This window comes from Felis catus, chromosome A2 (assembly GCF_018350175.1).
Source record: "Felis catus isolate Fca126 chromosome A2, F.catus_Fca126_mat1.0, whole genome shotgun sequence".
NCBI lineage: Eukaryota > Metazoa > Chordata > Mammalia > Carnivora > Felidae > Felis > Felis catus.
In genome coordinates this window covers 8,436,748-8,461,675 of record NC_058369.1, presented here as the reverse complement: position 1 = coordinate 8,461,675, position 24,928 = coordinate 8,436,748, and the positions used below count along the sequence as shown (strand labels likewise).

Here is a 24,928-nt window from a genome sequence, read left to right as displayed (position 1 = left end):
GCCACAGACACCTCCCTCACCACCCCGCCCACCCCGCTCTGCTTTCTCGACCTGTGGTCATCCGCGCACGTAGAGGGCGGTCCGATGGCTGGAGACCCTCAGACCTCAGTCTCTCTGGGAAGTGGGCAGAGGGATGTGGCATTGGGAGGTGGGGGTGGTGTGGCCAATAGTGGGGAATCTGCCAGGCTTAGGTTCGAGTCCAGACCCAGCCACTTCCCCCTCCGGTGACCCTGGGCAAGTCACTGTGCATCTCTGTGCCTACCCCGCCCCCCATTCCTTATTTGCAAAACAGAGCGATCGATAACCGTGTGCCTGATGGGGACGTTGTGATCAAATGAGCTTCTGGGGTGATTGTTACAGTTATTACTATTATTTGCCCCACCGCTTTTCACCTCCAGGGGCCCCCACAGGCCATTCCAGTCCTGCTTCCTGCCACCAGTCTGTCTCAGGTGTCCAGAAAAGAGTTTTGATCACCTCCCAGGTGCGTAGGGGGTGAGCCTCCAAGCAGGTGAAAACCCAGATTTCATACAATTGGTGACTGTGTTCCAGGCGTTGAAAGACAAAGACGTGAAGAAAGACGGAGAGAGAAGTGGAGCGAGGCACCGAGAGACAGAACGTGGAGAGAGGCAGAGAAGCGCGGAGAGACTAAGCAAGACACTAAGCGAGGGACGAGCAGGGTGTAAGACAAGGACAAGCCCGGCTGCCCCGGAGCCCCAGCCCCGCCTTCATGCCCGGCAAGTGCCCCACCTGGCCCATCCTCCCAGGTACCCACCGCCCTGGCACCCACAGGCCAGAAAGGGTCCTGCCTGGTGGTAGGATGGGCTGGGGCCTCTGGAGCGGGGTGGCTGGAGGTCAGACGGCAGAAAGGACTGGCCAAGCTCAGGCTGAGTGTTGGGGACAGGAGGGCCCTGGCCGGCCTCCAGGGCTGAGGGGGAGTTAGTGAGAGGCTCTGATTGTCCCTCCCTTTTGCAGCCTCCAGGCGCCCTTACTTCCTCCCCGCCCCCCCCCCCACAACCCCCATGACTTCCCTGGACACCACCCGGCCCTCTATCCCTGCTGCGCCCCTGAGCCGGACGCATCCTGGGGGGGCAGGAAGTTCTCGTGTAGCCCGGCAGCGAAACTGTTTATTTTTAGAGAAAATTGTTTCCATAAAGAGGAAAGGCTTTGCTCCTCACTGCCTCCCCCTAACTTTCCCTGCCCCCCTACCCTGGCTGGCCTGACCCGGCTCTCCTTTGGGGTCCCCTACCCTCAGCTTCATCTCTCCTCTGCCCCTGTGTCTCTGTGTCCTTGGATTCTTGCAGGAGGGCTTTCCTGCACTTAGGAAGCCTGTCCCCCAACCCCCTGCCCATCTCAGCCCCTATCTGTCCCTGTAGCCAGCTTCTGGCCTGGACTGAGAGGAGGGGTGCAGGAAGGGTGGGGCCTGTCGGGCTTGGGGCCCCCCGGCCCAGGGCCTTGTGGAGGCGGGGCTGTGGGAACAGCTGGAGCCTGTCCAGGGGCTGGACAGATGTGCAGGCAGGCTGTGAGGTTTGGTTTCTTTGTTCCAGGCCGTGGGGGCCCCCCACCCCTTTCCACAGCCAGGCCGGGTGTGTTCCTAGGAGAGGGTCCCGGAACTTGGGGAAGAGGGAGTGTTGGGAGGGGGGCAGCTGTGGAGGGGGGGTGGCCCCATCCCCCCCCCCCCTGCAGACTCCTCCTGACTCCAAGCTCCAATACCCCTCCTCCCAGGTAAGCCTCAGCCCAAGCTGCAGGTGATCTGAGTCACAGACCCCAAGTGACTCTTGAGGAGCTTCTGCAGACCAGAGGATGGCCCAAGTCCTTCACGTGCCAGCTCCCTTCCCAGGTCAGGGGGCTCAGGAAGAGAGGGCCCTGCCCTGGGGTCTGGGAGATGATGAGGCCCAACCTTGCAGGAGGTGGGGGTGGGGTGGCTGAGGGTAAAACACAGCCCTGCCCCAAGGGCCTGAATAAGGACCATTTGGCTCTACCCTGGAGGGTCTGATGGGGAGGGGACAGACTTTCAGGGAAGGGGGCTGGTGTGAGTAGGGAGATGGGTCCCTGTGGGGGAGGGGGGGTGGAGGGAGTAGGCACAACCCTACCCTGCAGGTTTCGGAGAGAGTGACAGGGCCTTGCCCTGAGACTGGAGTCATTATTAAGCACCCAGTGGGCTCCTATCCCTAGGGCAAATAAACCTGGACTCTCCTGGGGACATGAGTCTCCCCCCTGAGGAGGGGACAGCGGTGTTCAGAGTCCCTGGTCTTTCTTCACACCCCAGGGACCCCTGGTCCAGCCTCCCCACCCGCCTTCCCTGCCAGGGAGCCTGACCCACCGTACTCTGTGGAGACGCCCTATGGCTACCGCCTCGACCTGGACTTTCTCAAGTATGTGGATGACATCGAGAAAGGCCACACGCTTCGGCGCGTGGCCGTGCAGCGCCGGCCCCGCCTCAGCTCACTGCCCCGAGGTCCTGGCTCCTGGTGGACCTCCACCGAGTCTCTGTGCTCTAATGCCAGCGGGGACAGCCGCCACTCGGCCTATTCCTACTGCGGCCGCGGCTTCTACCCGCAGTACGGTGCCCTAGAGACCCGCGCCGGCTTCAACCCGCGCGTGGAGCGCACGCTGCTGGATGCCCGACGCCGCCTGGAGGACCAGGCAGCTGCGCCCACCGGCCTGGGCTCCCTGACCCCCAGCGCAGCAGGCTCCACCAGCTCATTGGTGGGCGTGGGGCTGCCGCCCCCGACGCCACGGAGCTCGGGACTGTCCACACCCGTGCCTCCTAGCGCCGGGCACCTGGCCCACGTGCGGGAACAGATGGCGGGTGCCCTGCGGAAGCTGCGGCAGCTGGAGGAGCAGGTGAAGCTGATCCCCGTGCTCCAGGTGAAGCTATCCGTGCTGCAGGAGGAGAAACGGCAGCTCACGGTGCAGCTCAAGAGCCAGAAATTCCTGGGCCATCCCACGGGGGCCCGGGGCCGCAGCGAGCTCTGCCTGGACCTCCCAGAGCCCCCCGAAGATCCAGTGACGCTCGAGACCAGGAGCGTGGGCACCTGGGTCCGAGAGCGGGACTTGGGTGTGCCTGACGGGGAGGCAGCCCTCGCCGCTAAGGTCACGGTGCTGGAGACCCAGCTCAAGAAAGCGCTGCAGGAGTTGCAGGCGGCTCAGGCCTGGCACGCGGACCCCCAGCCCCAGGCCAGGCCACCACCAGACAGCCCGATCCGAGTGGACACTGTCCGGGTGGTAGAGGGGCCGCGGGAGGTGGAGGTGGTGGCCAGCACGGCTGCCGGAACCCCTGCACAGCGGGCCCAGAGTCTGGAGCCCTATGGAACAGGGCTGCGGTCCCTGGCACCGTCTGGAGGGGTGGAGAGCCCTGCCGTGTTCCGTAGCCACGAGCTCGTAGAGACCGCGTTCCCAACATCTGCTGCGCCCGCCGGCAACGTTCACCTGGTGAAGAAGATCAGCATCACGGAGCGCAGCTGCAGTGACCCAGCAGGTGAGCCACAGTAGACAGGGGAGGATGGCGGAGAGGCCTTCTTTGTTCCTGTGAAGGCCGGGGTCCAGCCCCGGCCCTGGCCTTCCATCAGACCAACCACTCCGGCTCTCAGAGCCTCTGTCTCGTCCTCTGGAGAAAACGGGACAGTTGTGCTGCCGACTCTGTGCTGTGGGGAACCATGCAGAGAAATTGGGTATCTGTTAAGTGCGTGTTTTCCTGGCTAGTACGTTGTAAGTATCCAGACAGCAGGAGGTACTTGAGGGAGGGTCCCCAAGGCTGTTGGTTTGCTGGGCCCCAAAGCCCTCCCAATTTATTCGGTAAAGGGCAGAAACCGACTTCAGACCAGTTTAAGCAATGAAAAGGAAATGTACTGTTTGTGTAACTTAGTGACAGCTTCAGGCATAGCTGGATCTAGGTGCTCAAATATCATCCAGAACCGCTGACTCTCTTCTTCCGTGCACTTTGGGGTCTTCTTTCTTAGCAGAGTGCAGGTGGCCCCACGACTCCAGGCATCTGTCCTTTCATCTCAGTGGAAGGGGAACCTCTCAGTCTGAACAGTGCTAATAAAAAATCCCAAGGGTCCCCCTCAGGGACTGGCAGCAGTCACGTGCCCATCGCTGTGCCAGTCCCTGTGTCCTTCACTGCCCAGCCCCAGATGCTGGGGGTAGAGGAGCCCCACCCAAGTCCTGCGGCCTCTGAGGGAGCAAAAGGGATGTCCCCTGGAGAAAGTGCTGAGTCCTCATGCCAGGAATGGGGATGTGGGTTGTGCAAAATGGCAGCTGCCCCATCGCTGCCACCCTTAGGCTTCTGGCGGAAGCTGTCGGAATGATTCATAATCATGACAGCTGTTCTGTATCAAACACTAGCCTGATGCCAGGTGCTATGGTAAGCGTTTCATTCATGGAATGTGGGCTTTAATATCCCAAGCAACCTGGGTTCAAATTCTACTTCTCGATGTAGTAGCCCTGGGTGAGGGACTTCACCTCTGGAGGCCTCAGCTTCCTTATCTGTAAAGTGACATAACGCTAGTCCCCTACCTCTAGGGACTCTTGTGAATTGATGCACGCAGTGAACACTCAATCAATGCTTGTTGATAATTTTCAGGCCAATTCTGTTTCTAGCCGGGGAAACTGAGGCTCAGGAAAAAGCTGTACTTGCCCGGTGCCACACAGCTAGGCAGTGGCTGAGCCAAGACCTAAACCAAGGTCAGCCCGAACCTACAGCAGGGCTCGAAGGTGCCGCTCAGGTCCCCAACCCAGTCTCGAATGTCAGAGCCCCGTGGAGGGACCCGAGGGCGCAAACTGGAGGGTGGGGACCCAGCTGTGTTTTCTTGCTTTTCCATGTTGTTCCTGGCCAGCTCTGGACACCACTTCTCTGTTCTGCGTCCATCACAAACACCCAGCGCTTTGATTCTGGCCCCCAGCCAAAGGCCCTGCCCGGCTCAGCCTTGGGATTTCTGGGAGGCAACCTCCATTCCAGACGTGCCACCTTGGGCAGCCGTGGGGCTTCTTGCCTGCAGGACGCACAGACGTAGTGATGTTCCCACTCTACGCGGGCGGCTGCCCCCAAAAGTCCTTCCTTGTGTCTCACTTAACTCCTTGCCGCAGCCAGCCCCGTCTCTGCTTTGCTTGGGCAGAACTGGAGTGTGCCGGTTCATTTCAGCGTCTTCTCCTCTAGCGGACTTTTATTGAATGCTTGCTTTGTGCCAGACTCTTCCAGGCACCGGGGACGCAGCAGTGAACCAGACAGACAGAACCCCTGCAATAAACAAGTGAAGCCCCGTGATAAAAAAGTGAAATGCCGTTTCAGGGAATACGTGTGAGAAGCAAAGAAAACGGGCCTGGGGTGGGCAGCGGTTAGATGGGGTGGTGATCTCGGTTCCAATTCTGATTTCCCTGCCCCCTAGCTCTGTGCCCTGGAGCAAGTGATTTGACCTGTCTGTGCCTCGTGTGCAAATCTGGGGTCCTGACAACCCAGCGTCACCAGACCCGTGTGAGGTTTATATGTGTGAGTTGCCTATCACCGTGTGGCACCAAATACATAGTAGGTGCTCAAGGGTTAGCTGTTGGCCCTTCGAACCAAGATGTGAACGAGAAGGATCAGCCGCGTGGCACCGGGGTGGGAAGAAGAGTGTTCCCAGCAGGGGCTAAGGTCCTGAGGCCAGGAGGGGCCTGAGGACATCAAGATATCGAACAAGCCGGGGGCTGGCTGGGTGGCTCAGTCGGGGAAGCGTCCGACTTCGGTTCAGGTCATGATCTCACCCACGGTTCATGAGTTCGAGCCCCACATCAGGCTCTGTGCTGACAGCTCGGAGCCTGGAGCCTGCTTGGGATTCTGTGTATGTGTGTCTCTCACTCTCTGCCCGCCCCCCCTCTGCTTGCACTCTGTCTCCCTCTCTCTCAAAAATAAATGAATGTTAAAAAAACAACAACAACATTAAAGAGATCTTGAACAAGCTGGAATAGGACGAGGCTTGGAATGGAGATGGGAGGTCCAGAGGTCCTTAAGCATCAGAGGGGGGCCCAGTAGAACTTGTAGACTGGGGAGGGGCAATATGAAAAATGCAATTAGATAGTACAGGACTTGACAAGTGTTTGGACCACGTGTTTAGGTCCGCCAGCTCCATGGGTAGGTCTGGGAGGACTCCCTGAGGGAGGAGGTAGGGAGGAGCCCAAATTCCCTGCCGTCTAGAATTCCCTCACTGGGGCGGAAGGGCGGGGAGGGTGAGAAGCTGCCTTCCCCCCAGGCTGGCAAGAGTGGGTGGTGCAGGCAGAGGCCTGGAGACCTCACAAAGTCCCATCCCCCCACCTTCCAGAGAGATCGGTGGGAGAAGGGGCAGGAGGGCGTGTGTGTGCGTGGGGTCTCCGAGGCCTTGAAATTTCCTTTGCGTTTGTTGGAAACCTACCCCGGTGACAGCAATTCATATTCTTTGTGGAAAGTTGGGAAAGTCCAGAAAAATCTGGCACACTAAACAAAACCCCCATAAACCCACCGCCGCCCAGACCCAGCTGTTGTCAGCACTTCTGCTTCTTTCCTTCCGAATTTTTTCATGCAGAAGATAATATGGGGTTTTTTTTGTTGTTTTTTTTTTTAGGTCTGGCAACAGGGAGCTGATAGAATTTGTTGTCTCGCCTTATTTCATTTTTAATATTTTTTAATTTTTGTTTGATTTTTGAGAGAGAGAAAGAGCAGGGGAAAGGCAAGAGAGAGAATCCCAAGCAGGATCTTCACAGAGCCTGACACGCGGCTCGAACCCACGAACCGTGAGATCGTGACCTGAGCCGAAGTCGGACACAACCAACTGCGCCGCCCAGGCGCCCTGCATTCTTTGATTTTTAAGAGCCTTTAGAGGGGCGCCTGGGTGGCGCAGTCGGTTAAGCGTCCGACTTCAGCTCAGGTCACGATCTCGTGGTCGGTGAGTTCGAGCCCCGCGTCGGGCTCTGGGCTGATGGCTCAGAGCCTGGAGCCTGTTTCCGATTCTGTGTCTTCCTCTCTCTCTGCCCCTCGCCCGTTCATGCTCTGTCTCTCTCTGTCCCAAAAATAAATAAACGTTGAAAAAAAAAATTAAAAAAAAAAAAAAAAAAGAGCCTTTAGGTAGCCTTCCTATGGGCCAGGGCGTTTTTTGACATTCTTCATATTTTAATTCATCTATGTCCCCAGCACACCCATATGAGGTGGGTGGTGTTTTTAATCCCCATTTTACAGATGGGGAAAACTGAGGCACGGGGTGGCTGCCCACTGTTCAGGAAGCCAGGTTTTAAACTCCGCCCTTGGTTTCTTTGATTTAACATTATCCCAGGGCATTGCTTCCCGTTATGAAAAATTCCTGGCCTGGGGCACCTGGGTGGCTCATCCGACTTCAGTTCAGGTCATGATCTCACGGTTTGTGAGTTCGAGCTCCGTGTCAGCTTTGTGCAGACAGCTCAGAGCCTGGAGCCTGCTTCGGTTTCTGTGTGTGTGTGTGTGTGTGTGTGTGTGTGTGTGTGTGTGTGTGTGTCTGCCCCTCCCCTGCTCGCTGTCTCTCTCTCTCTCTCTCTCTCTCTCTCTCGCTCTCTCCCTCTCCAAAAAAAAAAAGTCCTGGGATGCAGTATTTATTTAACAGCCCCATCAGTCTCTACTGTCATTGATGCCACAAAGATGTCCTTTTGCGGAAATCCCTTTCGTCTTCTGTTTTCTCAGTACAGGTTTCCAGAAGAGCATTTTTGAGGACCGTGATGTCTGTGGCCAAATTGCTTTATTCCCCTGTGGCCTCACTCCCTTCCCACACTGGGTGGGTGAGTGATTTAAATTTTTAAAAATGTCTTGTGGCCTTCAAGAGGCCCAAACTGAGTCAATGTAAGTTTTCAGCTCACAGCGACCATCTCCGCTGGGCTGTGCATGCCAGCTCTCTTGTGTTACTTGATGTTTTTTCCACCTTCTTCCACCCTCAGTGCTGAGGGCAGATAAATAGCTTCGGCTCTATGGGCCACATGATCTTGGTTGCAATGACTCAATTCTGCTCTTTTTTTTTTTTTTTAAGCTTTATTGAAATGCACTTAATATACAAAAAAAAAATGTTGCATATTTAAATGTATACATTTTGATGAGTTTAGTGCCCCCGTTCTGCCTTTGTAAGCATGTAAGCGTGGACAATATATAAAAGAACAAGCACGGTCGTAGGATATTCAGTTTCGTGTAATTTTCACATGTCCCAAATAGCATTCTTCTTTGTTTTTCCATTTAAAAATGCAAAAATCGTGCCCACAGTCCGTAGTTCGCCAACTGCTGCCCTATGCCATTCACACACACACACACACCCCAGCCCATTAAATATCATTCCTTGCAATCCACCTTCCAGAAGCTTATTTAGACATTTCAGTGTCCTTGAAAAATATGCTCTGGGCATGTTTAATTTCCTAAAATGGTATTGTGATTTCAGAAGAAAAAATCTTGCTGTTTCTTATTTTTTTTTTTCTCTCTGTGCACTATTTTTGAACTCTCCCCCCTGATGTTTATAAACCTGGTTTGTCACTTGGAATGACCACACAGCCGTCTGCCCGAGGTGTGTGCGACACTTTTCTTACCCGATACCCCCTCGGTGGGCCCCTGGGATTGCTGAATCACAGGGAATTCACAACTTCACTCCAAGGTTTGTCTGATCCTTTCTGGAAAAGCTCTCCCTGTCCATTCTCACCAGCCATGCTTGGATCTGAGGTGCCCACTTCCCCAGATGGAATTTTCTCTAATTTTTGCACATCGACGCTGGTGCAGAATGGTATCTCCTTGTTTTAATGTGCATTTCCTTGATTTTTGGTGAGATTGGGCATCACCATACATGTTTAATATAAGATTCCTCTGGTGAGTCACTTATTTGTAGCCTTTGTCCGCTTTTCCTTGGGTAGTTTTCAGAAGGTCCTGGCATATTCCAGAATAGGGGTTGGCAAACTATGGCCTTTGGGCCAAATCCAGCCCGCTGCCTGTTTTTATAGGCTCACAAGTGAAGAAAGGTTTTTATGTTGTTATTTACTCACTTATTTTTAATGTTTATTTATTTTGAGAGAGAGAGAGAGCACGTGCTCATGCACGCATGCACACAAGTGGGGGAAGGGCAGAAAGAGGGGGGAGAGAGAATTCCAAGCAGGCTCTGCACTGTCAGCACAGAGCCCGGGGAGGGGCTTGAACTCACGAGCCTCGAGATCACGACCGGAGCCAAAATCAAGAGTCGGATGCTTAACCGACTGAGCCACCCAGGCGCCCCCGGTTTTTATGTTTTTAAATGGTTGAACAATATAAAAAGAAGAGTGACGTGAGCAAAATTATATGAAATTCAAACGTATCAGAACACAGCCACACCCATTCATTTACATACTGTCCAGAACCGCTTTTCCCATCGAGACCTTATGGCCCACGGAACTGAGAATATTTATTGTCTGGCTCATAGAAAAAGTTTATTGACTCTTGTTCTAGAAGATGACCCTTGGTCATTTTTGGCATTATGAATATCTTCCCACAGTGTGTATTCTTCTGTCATTTAACTTTGTCTACGATGGTGTTTTTTTTTTTAATCTGATAGAAATCTTCATGAGGGATTAAACCCATCATATTTTTCTTTTTTTAATATTTTGTATTTTTAAAAAAAAGTTTTTTTAAAGTTTACTGTTTATTTTTGAGAGAGAAACAGTGCCCGCCGGGGAGAGGCAGAGAGAGAGAGGGAGACACAGAAACTGAAGCAGGCTGAGCTGTCAGTACAGAGCCCGACGCAGGGCTCGAACTCATGAACCATGGGATCGCGGCCTGAGCTGAAGTCGGATGTTTAACCGACGGAGCCACCCAGGTGCCCTGCGTGCTTTGAGGAATTTTTAAAGGAATCTTTCTCCTTCTGAGGCCTCTGGTATTCTGTTATATCTTCTCCCTGTAGCTACATTGATCCTTCAGAGTTCATGTGTTAAGGTGTGAGGTAGGGATCCAGCTTGATTTTTCTTGGGTCGAGTAAGCTGCTTTTTTTCCCAGCATCACACCACAGAGGCCACCTTCCCCGCTAATTTGCGGAAACCCCTTTTACTTAACCCCAGCTCCCGCAGCTAGGGCCTTCTCTCCTCTGCTCCGTTGGCCCATTTCTTCCCTCAGCAGTGCCTGCTGTTTGGGCCATTGTGGCTGTTTGGCCATGTGGAATGTACTACTCTCTCCTCAGCCAGGTTCCCCGTCTTTGCCCCTTTTTGTAAAGTTGTCTTAGCTGGTCATGGGTTTCAGTTCTTCCATGTAAATTGTGGTATCATTTTGCCCCGTTCCTTAGTGGAAGAACACTAATAAGCATGATCAGTTTTATCATTGTTATTGTTACGTTAGCATTGCAGTGTCTGACTTTGAACTCCTCATGCCAGAAGGAGCCAGGCAGGAAGCAGGACCTGCTTTCTCCTTGGGGCAAGATGGGCTATGGTGCTGCTCTATTTCCTTCTTCCTTTTTTTTTTTTTTTTTTAACACTTTGAAAAACGTTGTGGTGAAACGCACTTAACGTGAAACTTACCATCTTACCCATTTTTAAGCGTCCAGTGCAGTGGCATTAAGCTCACTCACACTGTTGTGCAGCCCTCCCCGCCACCCGTCTCCAGAACCTTTCCATCCTCCCAAACTGAAACTCTGTCCCCGTGGAACGCTAACTCCCCCCCCCTCCCCCAGCTCCTGCCCCCCCCCCACCCCCCATCTACTTCCTGTCTCTGTGAACGTGACTCCTCTAAGGACCTCACATCAATGGAATCATACAATATCTGTGCTCTGGTGACTGGCTCATTTCACTGAGCAGAAAGTTGTTTCCCCTGATCTTTCGACCCTCCCTGGTATTTACACGAGGAGTCCTGAGTTTGGGGCAGACATTGACATTGGGAACTGACCCTCCTGACCCATCCTGCTTCGCCACGTAGTGTGTTTGTTTGTTTGATATGAATGTGTTGATAGAGCTTAAAAAAAGAAATCAGGAGATTCACATAAAAACCTAGAGGTGCGCTTCGGTTCCCCACAGGGGTTCAGGCCATGACTCCGGAATCGGCCTGGCCTGGCCACACCCTGGGCTGGGGTGCCATCAGACACGTTTGTGGCCGACTGTCTCATCGGGGCTCCGTGTTGCTTGTGCTGACTATTTACTCTCTGTTCTTTTTTTTTTTTTTTTTTTTTTTTTTTTAACGTTTATTTATTTTTGAGACAGAGAGAGACAGAGCATGAACGGGCGAGGGGCAGAGAGAGAGGGAGACACAGAATCGGAAGCAGGCTCCAGGCTCTGAGCCATCAGCCCAGAGCCTGACGCGGGGCTCGAACTCACGGACCGCGAGATCGTGACCTGAGCTGAAGTCGGATGCCCAACCGACTGAGCCACCCAGGCACCCCTTTACTCTCTGTTCTTAAATCCAGTGGAGTGTTAGGGACTTGAGGGGGTAGTTACTGTCCAAAAAAATTTTAGCTGTTAAAGGGAATTAGAAGGAATTGGTCTGTAGAGCCCATGACCTGTGGTAGCAAGGGGACAACCTGGGGAAGTGGGGACAGGAAAGCCATCTGGCCTGGGGGGACCTGAGCCGGTTGTGAGATGGGGATACTCAACGTGGCACTTTGTTAAAAAATTTTTAGGGGTGCCTGGGTAGCTCAGTCGGTTAAGCGTCGACTTTGGCTCAGGTCACGATCTCACGGCTTGTGAGTTCAAGCCCCACGTCGGGCGCTGTGCTGTCACCTTGGAGCCTGGAGCCTGCTTCGGATTCTGTGTCTCCCTGTCTCTGCCCTTCCCCTGCTCATGCTCTCTCTCTCTCTCTCTTTCTCAAAAATAAATAAAACATTAAAAAAATTAAAAACTTTTTAAATTTAATGTAATTTAATATTTTAATTATTTTTTTATTTGAGAGAGAGAGCACGTGTGCGTGTGCACACAGGGGAGTGGGCAGAGGGAGAGAGAGAGAGAGAGAGAGAGAGAGAGAATCCCAAGCAAGCAGCCTCCATGCCCAGTGAGGAGCCCAACTCGGGGCTTGATCCCACAACCCTGGGATTGTGACCTGAGCGGAAATCAGGAGTTGGGCACTCAACCGAGCCACCCACGCACCCCCAAAGTGGCACTTTTCTTCCTGCTTGGCTCTAGGCTGGTGACCCAGGCCTGGATCTCCCTGCCACCCCCACCCCCACCCCCAGATGGGCAGGTGGGCACCCTTGGGACTGAGGGCCCACAGAGTCACCTTTGTCCTCTGGCCAACCTGGGTGGTTTTTTTTTTTTTTTTTTTCTTTTAATTGTGATAACATATGTGTAATATAAAACTTACCATCTTACCCATTTTAAAGTGTCCGGTTCAGGGGAACCTGGGTGGCTCAGTTGGTTAAGGGTCAGACTCTTGATTTGGGCTCAGGTGGTGATCTCATGGTCATGAGATCGCCTGCTTGGGATTCTTTCTCTGCCCCTCCCCTGCTCCTTTTCTCTCTCTCTGCCTCCCTCCCTCTCAAAATAAATAAATAAGCATTTAAATAAATAAATTAGCAAAGTGTCCAGTTCAGTGGCCCTAAGCACGCTAACGCTGGTATGTAACTGTCTCCATCGCTCATTTCCAGAATATGTTAATCTTCCTGAACTGAAAATCGGTCCAGATGGGGTTTTAATTTTTCTTTTCTAACGACCTGTATTGTTTCTTTTTCCTGATGGTCGAAGTGTCTGTTTCCTGCTTAAAGGTCAGAAGAAAGGAGCTGTGACATCCATAACACAGCCTTGCTTTCGTTAAAACGATAATACATCTTGGAGCGCCCCAGTGGCTTAGTTAAGCATCTGACTCTTAGTTTCAGCTCAGACCATGATCCCCGTTTCCTGAGTCCGAGCCCCACATCGGGTTCTGTGCTGACCGTGCAGAGCCTACTTGAGATTCTTCCTCCCTCTCTGTCCCTCCCCTGCTCGCACCCTCTTGGTCTTTCTCGAAAATAAGTAATAAATGAAACACTTAAAGGGCGCCTGGGTGGCTGAGTCTGTTAAGCACCCGACTTCGTCTCAGGTCACGATCTCGTGGTTTGTGGGTTCGAGCCCTGCATCGGGCTCTGTGCTGGCAGCTCGGAGCCTGGAGCCTGCTTCGGATTCTGTGTCTCCCTCTCTCTCTGCTCCTCCCCCACTAATTCTCTCTCTCAACGATAAATAAACATTGAAATTTTTTTAAAATCTTATCGAAATAGTGTTTACAATTCTCTTGGGTTAACAAATGACCCTCGAGCACTATACAGGCGTTGTTCTAAGCCCCTTCCCCCCAAATTACTGTCTTCAGTCTGCACAACGACGCCATGGTGGAGGAAATGTCATTCTTCCGAGGCACAGGGAGGTTAAGTGACTTCCCTGAGGTCACACAGCTTGTTCCTGGGAGATTCGAGTTCCTACCAAGACTGCGACTCTTGGCTGTGACCAAACCTTGTTTCCAGACAACCCTCAGTGTGATGTGGGGCGGGGGAAGGGTGTCACAAGCCAGGATTGTGGAGTGACAGCATCTTCCGTGTCCCTGACCAGCTACCAGCACCGGCAAGAGGCCGGTGTCGGAGTCAGATTCTGCCGCTCGCTCCCTGGGTGACCTCAGGCAACCCTCTGTGCCTCAGTTTCCTCATCTCTGACGATCCGGATCGGGAGGATTTGACCAGGCCACACCGGCATTAGCCCACGGGGCGTGTGACCCCGTGGAGGCCACCGTTATTCCCCTGTTATCCTCAGTGACACCTCTTTCCCTGCCCCTCCAGGTCTCCCACAGGCCCCTGCGGAGTCACCCTCGTCGCCCCCAGGGGTGGCGGCCTCGTCCCTGGCACAGCCTGAGAAGAAGGCAGGCGGAGCGCTCGCCCGCGAAGCTGCCGACTCGGAGCCCGCCAGGCAGGCAGCCCCGTGCGAGTCCGCGGAGGCGGGGGGCGCAGGTGAGTGAGGGTGGCCGTCGCTGGGGACGGGGCACTGGAGGCCCCAGGGCACAGGGTCTGGCTGCGGGAGATTCTTAAGGCACCGCCCGTCCCCCCAGGCGAGCCCCCGGCTGGCGTGCGGTCCATCATGAAGCGCAAAGAGGAGCCCGCGGACCCCCCAGCCCACCGGAGGAGCCTGCAGTTTGTGGGGGTCAATGGCGGGTGAGAGGAGCGCCCGCCCCACACCCCCGCCCTCCCTCAGCTCCTCCCCTCCTGTTCGTGGGAGAACGCACCCTGGTCTAGGCCCCTTAGGCTCCTTTAAGCACGGCGGATAGACGGCTGGGGACCCTGAGGCCCCTGGAGGCCGAATGCCTTGCTGGAGCTCACACAGCGACCGCGTGTCTGCCCGGTGGCCAGGCTTCCGAGCCTGTGCTGTAACCGCTGCTCCACGCTACTCCACGCTACTCCACGCTACTCCACGCTACTCCACGCTACTCCACGCTGCTCCAGTGCTGGACTCCGCGTCCTGCCCCAGTGGTGCTCCCAATCCACTGGGGCCTCGGGCAGTTCCCACACGGTGCAGTTGGAGCCCTGATAGGGGGTGGGGACCCTTAGAGCGGTATGGGAGTGTTGGGGGGGGCGCCGATGTCCCCGGGGAAGTCACTGAAGGCGGGCCGAGGGTGCTAGCAAAGTGAAGAGTGGGGGCTGGGAGGCACTCCTGCGGGTGGGCACAGCCTGGATAAAGGCTCAGAGGTGGGAGGAAGCAGGGACTGTGCCTGAGAAGCAGGAGGTGGGGTGCCTGGGTGGCTCCGTTGCTAAGCATCCGACTCTTGACTTGGGCTCGGGTCACGATCTCACGGTTCATGAGTTCGAGGCCCCCCCCCCCACCGTTGGGCCCTACCCCGACAGCACAGAGCCTGCTTGGGATTCTGTCTCCCTCTCTCGGCCCCCTCCCCTGCTTGCTCTCTATCTCTCTTTCAAATTAAACTTAAAAAAAAAAAAAAAAAAGCAAGACGCATAGGACGTGGTAGAGACAGGGATGATTTGGGGACTCGAATGCCAGGCCCAAAAGTTTAGACACTGTCCAGAAGCAGCAAGTAGCACAAGTGGGTCCTGTTTGCAGGGGTGAGGGTCTGAAGCCCTTGTGTAAGGGGGTAAAGGGGGAAGAGGTACCGAGGAGTAGAAGGTGACAAGCAGTGTTTCTCCCTGACCCACCCCAAGCACGATCACAGTCAGAGCTAGTGTCTGTTGAGTGCCCACTGTGTGCCAGGTCAGGTGCTGTAGGGCACATCCCTGCGACCCCGGGAGGTTGTTACTGCCACTATTCCCATTTAACAGATGGGGAAACCAAGGCCCAGAGCGGTCCAGTAGTCAGAGCCCTGTGCCCCTCCCCTGCCACGTCCTGTTCCATCCTGTGATGTCTCCCCCACTCCGCCCATCCTTCCTTCGCAGATACGAGTCCTCCTCTGAGGACTCCAGCACAGCAGAGAACTTCTCAGACAACGAGAGCACAGAGAACGAGGCCGCGGGACCAGAGGAGAGGGTTCCAAGTGTGGCCGAAGCCCCCCAGCTCAGGCCCTCGGGGACAGTGGTGGCCAAGACCAGCCAGGAGGAGTGCCAGCCATCTCAGGAGCCTCAGCATGTGCTGGTGGAGGAGGGGGTGTCAGGAGCGAATGCAGAGGAGGAGATCCGGTCAGTTTTCTTGGGGGAGGAGGAGGGGACTCAAGGCAAGGTGGGTGACCTCTGCCTCAGATTTCACCATTCGTGCCCTCTGAGGGAACCTCCCATCGGTCATGTACACCTTAGTCTGAATTAGTGAACAAGCGTTTTCTCCCGGTCATCTGAAGGTCTGCAGGCTTTGATAAAGGGCCTGATAGGGGCCATTTGGGCTGTTGGGGGTTAGAATTTAAGGGACAGGCAAAGTTTGTCCTAAAGCACCCCACTCTCTTTGGGACAGATGTACCACCTGCCTGTCCTGTTTGTGTCTTCCTCCCCCCCCACCCCCCCGTCCCCCCACTGGGGAAAAATCTGCCTTGGGGAGAAGATTTTCTATCCACCACTGCCCACTTGGAATAAACTTTAGCCTGTTTATCGACTTCCTCTTGGGATCTGCATGCTCCCCATGTCTGGGGTCACCTAGGAGGCTGAGGTGAGTGCTCCCAAGATAAACTCCCCTCTTGTCTGTCCCTGGCAGGATGGAACTAAGCCCCGACCTCATCTCAGCCTGCCTGGCCCTGGAAAAGTATCTGGACAACCCCAATGCCCTCAGTGAGCGGGAGCTGGTACGATGGGGTCCCAGGGCCCCTCCACCCCCACCCCAACTTCTCCCCATCTGCATGGTCTCCCGGTACCTGCTTCAAGGGGACTCCAGAACCCAAGTCGAGAGCTAGGGGCGTTGTGGGGGTTGGTACTCGAGTCATGGGTCTTGAAGAGGGGCCAGGGTCGGGGGAGGGGCCGAGGACGGTCCCCTGCTAGCACTCCTGGCCTCTGGTTCCTGTTCTTTGGGGGGCTTGAAGGGAGGCGCTGCCGCATTTCTCTTTATGGGTGTCCGTACCTGCCTCTAAAGACCACGTACCCGGGATAGAGACGCTCACGCCCTCCTCGGGGGCACATCTGGGACTGGAGCGTCTGTACTTCCCATTAGAGTCCTTGTCCCAGCTGGGGGCGCGTGCTTTCTAGCCCAGGGGGCTCACCTGGGGAGGGTTGTCCCCACTTGTCCTTCAGGCTCTGGGTCCGGGTGCGGGTGTCCACGTGCGCCCTCCCATCCTGGGACTCCGTCTGGGGGCGGTGGGGAGCGGGCCGCCGCCGCCCTCAGACCCCTCTCCTCCCCGCCCCCCGTGTCCAGAAAGTGGCCTACACCACGGTGCTACAGGAGTGGCTGCGTCTGGCCTGCCGCAGCGACGCCCACCCTGAGCTTGTGCGGCGCCACCTGGTCACCTTCCGGGCCATGTCGGCGCGGCTGCTGGACTACGTGGTCAACATCGCCGACGGCAATGGCAACACCGCTCTACACTACTCCGTGTCCCACGCCAACTTCCCCGTGGTGCGGCAGCTGCTGGACAGCGGTGAGCCCATGGGGCAGGACGAGGGGGCCCCGGGCAAGCAAGGGGGGCCCCGGCGGCTACCCTGGTCTCATGGTCTGATGGGGGAGACGCTGTCTTCCCTGTCTGGTAGAGGAGACACCACCCAGCCCGTCTGATGGAGGAGACACAGTCCCCCTCCTAGAAGTCCCTCGTCTAATGGGGTGTCACAGTGGAGGGGGAGACCGTGGGGCGGGATGGGGCTCTCGGCCTGGAAAAAGGGAGGAATCCGGGCACAGCTGGACTGTGGGGGGTGGGGGGGGTGTTTCTCACGGACCCGCCCCCAGTTTTGAGGCAGGCCTGGCCGGGATCAGTGGGGTCTGATGGCTCATGTCCTCCTTGCCAACCCCCCCCCCCCCCCGCCAGGCGTCTGCCAGGTGGACAAGCAGAACCGCGCTGGCTACAGCCCCGTCATGCTCACTGCCCTGGCCACTCTGAAGACCCAGGACGACCTCGAGACCGTGTTGCAGCTCTTCCGGCTCGGAGATGTCAATGCCAAAGCCAGCCAGGTATAAGACCCCTCAGTGCTGCAGACCCAGGCGGCCCTTCCCGCTCACTAAGTCCTGGCTGTGCACCAAGCCCAGACTTGGTCTCATTCCATGCCCCGGGGGAGAATCCCCCCTCCACAGGACAAGGACACTGGGGCTCAGAGAAGCGCTCATTTCCTCAAGGTCGGACTAGAGGAGGTGGGATTTGAACCCAGATCTAGGTCTAGAACCCCATCCTTAATGACCTGCCTGCCAGGCTGCCTCTGATACAGGGCCTTGCGGCGGAGACGGGGCAGGGTGTGTGGGAGGGATCCTCCACCTTTCTTAAAGCGACACCATCCCACATCCTGCTTGGTAATTCATTGGGCGGCTGCTGGGCGCCGGGGACTCAAGTGGTGGACAGGCAGGCACAGAGCCCACCCTCCTGAAGCCCCCTAGCCAGCCTGGAGCTCTGGGAACTGAGAGCGTTCCAGGCAGCACAGAGGCTTGGGGCGGATTTGGACTCGGGGGCTGCAGAAAGCCACCGGGGGCATTTAACCACAGCAGTGGCATGGCCGGCTTTCTGATTTAAAACGTCCCTTCGGCTGCATGTTGGGGAGCAGAAGTCGGGAGAGCATGGAGGTGACTGGAGAGAGGACCAGTGTCTGGGCAGAGGGAGTAGCCAGGACTCCATGGGGACAGCAAGAAAGGGAGGGATTTGCAACAGCCTGAATACAGTAAGGAGAGGAACAGGGCGCTGTCGTGGGGCAGAGTGACAGCAGACCCTGCTTGCTTTTTTATTGATTTAGCTTGTCTTTAAAAACAAAATTTCAGGGGCGCCTGGGTGGCGCAGTCGGTTAAGCGTCTGACTTCAGCCAGGTCACGATCTCGCGGTCCGGGAGTTCGAGCCCCGCGTCGGGCTCCGGGCTGATGGCTCAGAGCCTGGAGCCTGTTTCCGATTCTGTGTCTCCCTCTCTCTCTGCCCCTCACCCGTTCATGCTCTCTCTCTCTCTGTCCCCCAAAAAATAAATAAACGTTGAAAAAAAAATTAAAAAAAAAACAAACCAAAAACCAAACAAAACAAAATTTCAGTGGTTTACTTATTTTACCTGAGGTGGAATTCACACGAGGTTATCCCTTTTAGGGGCACCTGGCTGACTCAGTGGGCAGAGCATGTGACTTGATCTTGGGGTCGTGAGTTTGAGCCCTACGTTGGGGGTAGAGTTTATTTCAAAAAAAAAAGAGGGGGGCGCACCTGGGCGGCTCAGTCATTTAAGCATCTGACTTCGGCTCAGGTCACGATCTCACGATTTGTGAGTTCGAGCCCCACATCGGGCTCTGTGCTGATGGCTCAGAGCCTGGAGCCTGCTTCGGATTCTGTGTCTCCCTCTCTCTCTGACCCTCCCCTGCTCACACTTTCTCTCTCTCTCTCCAAAATAAATAAACATTAAAAAAAAGACTATCCCTTTTAAAGTACACAATCCAGTGGCATTTCGTGCATTCGCAGTGTTGTACAACCATCACCTCTATCTACTTCCAGAACATTCTTATCATCCCCCAAAGGAAACACTGCGCCATGAGCTGTCGCTTCCCATCTCCCTCCCCCTGCTCCTGGAAACCACCGGTCTGCTTTCTATCTCTACGGATTTACCAATTCTGGATATTTTGTATACATAGAATCGCATAGTATGTGCTCTTTTGCGTCTGGCCCCTTTCACTGAGCGTAATATTTCCAAGGTTCATCACGGGGCAGTGCGCATCAGTACTCCGTTTCTTCCTAAGGCTAATATTCTTTAGTATGGGTATACCACAGTTTCTTTTTCTACTCATCCGCCAATGAACATGGATTTTTTTATTTTAATTTTTAATGTTTATTTGTTTTTGAGAGAGAGAGAGAGAGAGAGAGAGCACGAGCAGGGGAGGGGCAGAGAGAGAGAGGGAGACACAGAATCTGAAGCAGGCCCCAGGCTCCAAGCTGTCAGCACAGAGCCCAACGCGGGGCTTGAACTCACAAACCGTGAGGTGACGACCTGAGCCAGAGTCGGGCGCTTAATTGACTGAGCCACCCAGGTGCCCCAACATTGATTTGATTTTTTACTGAGGCTTAGCTGACATACAGAAAAGCATAGAAATCTTAGCTCAATAAATTTTTACATATATTTACACCCGGGAGCTGGGAACCTGCTTTAGTTGGGGTTTGGGATGGGTAGGCAAATAACATCTCCCAGGAGAAGAAACATTTAAGCCGAGATGTGAGGGATGAGAAGGAGACAGCAGGAGGAGGAGGGGACCAGCCAGTGCAAAGGCCCGGTGGTGGGAGGGATTGTTTGAGATCTAGAAGGAGGCCAGCAAGTAGAGATCCTGTTAACATCACAGTACTCGGGAACCATGGAAGGTTCCAGAGCAAGGGTGCCCGGGATGACATGGGCCTTAAGCCTGTTCCTTGCCCTACCCAGGCGGGGCAGACGGCCCTCATGCTGGCGGTCAGCCACGGGCGGGTGGATGTGGTCAAAGCCCTGCTGGCCTGTGAAGCGGACGTCAATGTCCAGGATGATGACGGTTCCACGGCCCTGATGTGCGCCTGTGAGCACGGCCACAAGGAGATCACGGGGCTCCTGCTGGCTGTGCCCAGCTGCGACATCTCGCTCACTGACCGCGTGAGTCCCCACCCAGGGGCACCCCAGGGAGGGCAGGAGCACAGCTCAGGGCCTCATCACAGCAGTGGATCTTTACAGGACGGGAGCACAGCTTTGATGGTGGCCTTGGACGCGGGGCAGAGTGAAATTGCATCCATGCTCTACTCCCGCATGAACATCAAGTGCTCGGTGAGTGCCAACCCCTGGACGCTGTGGGCGGTGGGGGGCTTTGGGAAGGCACAAGCGGTTACAAAGGGCTGACGCTGTATGGGGCCCGTGCCAAGGACTTAAGAGTCATCTGCTTGGTGAACCTCCCTGGTGCCCCCATGAGGAAATGAGGTGTGGACAGCGGAGACCAAGTAACAGCATTCGAACCTGGATCTGTCTCGAGCCAAATGCATGCTCTTAATCCCCATTCACTCATTCGAGAAATACTTACAGAGCACGTATCGCATGACACATCCTGCTTTAGGCCCTGGCAGTCACAGCCCTGAGCCAAACAGGAAACCGTTTCTGCCCTCACAGAGCAGGCGTCGTAGTCAGATACACCATACACAAGACGACGTATCAGAGCCAGGTGATGCTAACTGCCGGAAAGAAATCTAAAACAAGGTTAGAGGGGCATGGAGAGATGGGGAGCTGTTGAGGAAGTGAAGGAGCGAGTCGTGTGGCTGTCCAGGCAGATGGAACAGCCCATACAAAGGCCCTGAGGCGGGAGCATGCCTGGTGTGTTTGAGGAGCATCGAGGGCCCCAGTGGGAGGCGGGGAGAGCAGGGAGGGGACACCAGAGATCACGCAGGACCTTGTGGGCCACGGTGGGGCCTTTGGTTTTTATTTGAAGCGTGTCAGTGTATCAAAGGCCTTGAGATGTCTCACTGTAAAGAAACCCAATTGGTGTCTAACTTGGCATTTTCCTTATTTGACCACACAAGCCAGGGTTTTTAAGAAATCATGACTGTTAGCAAAACACTCTCTGATAGCCTAACAGGAAGATAATTTTGATACTTAGTGTAGCGTGAGTGTCTGATGGGAGAGACGAGCTCTCCAGTCTGATGGTCTGTCCTCTGAATGCCTCTCAGGCATGATTTCTTGAACCCTCCACGATAGCCTGATTATGCTGCCTAAAGTAGTTATTATTTCCATTTTTCAGGTGGGGAAGCTGAGGCTTAGCATGGTTACATCCCTGGCCCAAGGTCTCACAGATCAGAAGGGGTGGAGGCCCTGGAGTCCCTCTGACTCCAGACCTTGGGCGGGAAACTCACCGCTCCCTCCTCCTCTCTCCTGCCTCACACTTGGCCTTCCTGAGGCGTGTCTGGGGCCCGGTTCGAGGGTGGCGCGGTGGCTGTTGAGCACAGTGATCCCCCAAACAGCCATCTGTCTCCCACGTGACTTCCAGATTCTCCCTGAGGCTCTAGGTTTTTCCAGCTTCATTCCCCAGGGTGTCAGGACACCTGGGACTCCGTTGTGGCGCTCAGGGCATCACCTGGGGAAGAGCTCTGGGCCTCAGTTTCCTCACCTGGAAGATGGGGATGATAGGAGCAGGTGATGTCCTGTTGGGTGATGTGCGGTCCTGCTCCCAGGGACCCCTGGGGGACAAGCCCCAGTCATCCACCACCATGCATCTGGACCACTGCCACTGGCTCCACCCTGGTGCCCCGGCTCCCGCCCTCACTGCCACCTCCAGTCTGTTCTCCCCACAGCAGCCGGAGGTCACCGTGACTACCCAAGTGAGGGCACAGCCCTCTGTGGCTGTCACCCTACTTGGAGAAAAGGCCAAAGTCATCCCCAAAGCCCACCAAGCCCTGCGTGACTACCCTCACCACGCCCCCCTCTCCTTCCTCTCCCTCTTTGCTCAGTCTGCTTGGCCGGTAGCCGCTGCTGCTGCTGCCTCAGGGCCTTTGCATGTGCGGTTTCCTGTGCCGGAGTGCTCCACATCACTGCGCCCTGCAAGTCCCCGTCCCTGCCTGCCTGCTCTCTACTTTCATTCCCCTCCGCCCCTTATCCGTGATGAAAATCCTCCTCTGCATTCGTGTGCTTCTCTGAACGTCACCTCCTTGAGGCCAAGGGACCAAGTCCCCCCTTGTCCGCTCACCTCAGCCACAGGGCCAGCCAACGAAGTTGGCGCCTTGTAGGCATCCGAAACGATGCCAAACAAAAGGAATTCTGTTTCTTGTTTCAGTTTGCCCCGATGTCAGATGACGAAAGTCCTGCGTCATCCTCTGCCGAAGAGTAGCCGGGAGGGAGGCCCGGGGGGGGGAGCCAGCCAGCCCCAGAGCGAACCGTCCCTCCTCCCTCGTCTCCTCCCTCCTCCCTCGCCGGCACCCCCCCCCCCATACCCACCAAGGCCCGAGTCACAAAGGCAAGTGGGATTTTCTTCTGCTTCCCAGGAGGAGCCCCCAACAGCAACATGACTCCAGCTTTATAGCGGGTTTTTCCTGGTACACCAGTTCAAAGCAGCCGCGGTGCAGACCGGAGCTAAATTCTTACATAAATTGGCGCCAGCGGCCGAGGCCGGGGCGTGGGTTTATGAAGAACGTTGAGAACAATCAACTGACAATTACGGACGGAGGAGGGCGAAAGGGAAAAATACTGTATTTTTGAATCATTGGGGGGGGGGGGGGGGGCGGGCGGGAATCGTATTACTTGTTGCCAGATTTGAAAGTCACTGGAATCGCATAGTTTCATTTTAATCCTGAATGTTGTTACGCACGGGTCACGTCCGGAGTGGCTTAACGCCCCCCTCGCACGCCCCACATTTAATTGTCTGGTATATAATAGTGTTTTGTCCACTACCCCCTGCCCCCAGCCCCGCCCTCCCCAGACAGCTTTCTTGGGGGGGAACTGTCTTCTGGTCTCTTCGCAAAACAGATTCTGTCCTTGTCCCCCAGGGCAGGGAGCTCAGTCCTTTTTGTTCTGCTGTCTCACTGCCACTGCCTGCGTCACCTCCAGTCAAGTGGGGGTGGGGGGGCGGCGGGGCGGCTCAGGACCCCGCAGCCGAGACATCGAGAGATCACCCAGAAATCCATCCCCTCCACGCGTGGAGGCTCTGGCAAATATTAATTTTCCTAGAAAATCCTTCAGACCTGGGGATTCAGGAAATGAATCCGGTTCCCAGAGCAGCTGTTTGAGTCCCCGGGCTTAGAACCCTGGTAGCGGGCCGTCCTCATCCTCCCCAGACTCCACAATTTCTCCCCGCAAAGGGGGAAAAAAAAAAGACAAAACAGGACATGTACTTGCTGGCAGAACACAGGGCAAGCTCCAGAAACTCCATGTGCACACAATTAAAAGTTGGCTGCCCCCCTGAGGGCTCCCAGTGCAAACTTAAAGAGACAGGGCTTTGCCGAAAACCAAACAAGGGCCAGCTGGGGGTTTTTTTTGTGTGTGTTTTTTTTTGGTTTTTTTTTTTCCCCCCCAACAACCTATAGGCTTTCCGGAGCTGCCTGGAACAGAGCCTGCTGGAAATAGGGCTCTCCAGACACACGCAGTTTCCTTCATGGCCTGTTTTGTCCTCAGACTCTCCACATAGTTTTCTTTCCAGTTCCTTCCTTTTGTGAACAACAACAACAACAACAACAATAACAAAAGGTGGGGGGGGGTTCCGAGCCTTGAGAAGTTAAGTGCCTCATGACAAGGAGTAAGATCCCTGGCTGATAGGTGTCCTGTCCTCTCTTGTCCGCTTCTGTCCGCTCGGCCCATGAGCGCTCGCTCGTGGTCATTCAGTAAAGCAGAGCGCTGGCTTCTTGCCTACAGAAGTAGGCTTCTTGGCTTGATGGAGTCTGGCTTGCTTTGATTTTGACTGAAGGGAGGTACCTAAGACAAAAGAGTTTGGATGGTTGAAGGAGACACCCCAGATTGTGCGTGTGTGCTGTGTGCGTGTGTGCGTGTGCGTGTGTGCGCGTGTGCACTGGAGAGAAAACAAAACCAAAGCCTACTGGGGACAACTGCTGGTGTCTGACAGAAGGCCACAACTTTGGGCAGCTTTGAGAAGCGGGGACACAAGTTGTGTACCTGCGCGTCTGGCCCCGGAGCCAGTGGTATGGTCAAGCGAAGCTCCTAGAAGCAGCTCATCGACGCCGCTCCCCACATAAGTCCATATTTATCCCTGCTTTCCCTTCTCCCCTCTCCCCCTACCCATTGGGCTTGGTATGCTAGGCTACAGGGACATCCCGCCTCTGTCCCCTGTTCTCCTGTCACGTGTATTCATGACCTTTAACTTCACTTCCCGACCACGGTACGTCCATAAAGACAGTATTACACTTAAATGAAGTATTCCTTTTTATAATCGTTTTTTTAGAAGGTAAAGGAATTTAATAAAGCTACTTTATGATAATATCCACGCATCAGTGTCTGGTCTTTGGTTCACTGTATTCCTCTTTAAGTTTTTTTTTTTTAATTTTATTTCTTATTTTTTAAATTTACATCCAAATTAGTTAGCATCTAGTGCGACAATGATTTCAGGAGTAGATTCCTTAGTGCCCCTGACCCATTTATCCCATCCCCCCCTCCCACAACCCCTCCCGTCACCCTCAGTTTGTTCTCCGTATTTATGAGTCTCTTCTGTTTTGTCCCCCTCCGTTTTTATCTTATTTTTGTTTCCCTTCCCTTATGTTCATCTGTTTTGTCTCTTAAAGTCCTCATAGGAGTGAAATCATACGATTTTTGTCTTTCTCTGACTAATTTCACTTAGCATAATACCCTCCAGTTCCATCCACGTAGTTGCAAATGGCAAGATTTCATTCTTTTTGGTTGCCGAGTAATACTCCATTGTACATATATACCACATCTTCTTTATCCATTCATCCATTGATGGACATTTGGGCTCTTTCCATACTTGGGCTATTGTTGATAGTGCTGCTGGAAACATTAGGATGCATGTGTCCCTTCGAAACAAGCACACCTGTATCTCGCGG

At 54.7% G+C, this 24,928-nt stretch overlaps 1 protein-coding gene across 7 annotated transcripts; it reads left to right on the top strand.

Moving 5' to 3' along the window:
- The first annotated feature begins 339 nt into the window (after positions 1–339).
- KANK2 (KN motif and ankyrin repeat domains 2) lies at positions 340–24,350 on the top strand. Of its 7 annotated transcripts, XM_006928415.5 has the most exons (14): positions 340–481; positions 550–764; positions 1,723–1,837; positions 2,267–3,478; positions 13,689–13,856; positions 13,955–14,057; positions 15,288–15,527; positions 16,030–16,117; positions 16,681–16,900; positions 17,282–17,424; positions 19,839–20,039; positions 20,118–20,207; positions 20,544–20,630; positions 22,198–24,350. In XM_006928415.5, the coding sequence occupies exons 3-13, from the start codon at positions 1,801–1,803 to the stop codon at positions 20,622–20,624; spliced, it is 2,583 nt and encodes an 860-aa protein (XP_006928477.2). In that variant the 5' UTR covers positions 340–481; positions 550–764; positions 1,723–1,800; the 3' UTR covers positions 20,625–20,630; positions 22,198–24,350. The 7 variants fall into 7 exon arrangements, with proteins under 7 accessions (XP_006928477.2, XP_006928479.2, XP_006928478.2 ...); XM_006928417.5 differs by lacking the exon at positions 340–481 and having other exon boundaries at positions 543–734; XM_006928416.5 differs by lacking the exon at positions 340–481 and having other exon boundaries at positions 543–764; positions 22,406–24,350.
- The last annotated feature ends 578 nt before the right edge of the window (positions 24,351–24,928 follow it).

Excerpts from the sequence above, each read along its gene's own strand:
- KANK2 (XM_006928415.5), top strand. The coding sequence starts at position 1,801 with ATGGCCCAAGTCCTTCACGTGCCAGCTCCCTTCCCAG. Across the intron at positions 1,838-2,266 it reads CGTGCCAGCTCCCTTCCCAG|GGACCCCTGGTCCAGCCTCC; the intron begins GTCAGGGGGCTC and ends TTCACACCCCAG. Across the intron at positions 13,857-13,954 it reads CGCGGAGGCGGGGGGCGCAG|GCGAGCCCCCGGCTGGCGTG; the intron begins GTGAGTGAGGGT and ends CCGTCCCCCCAG.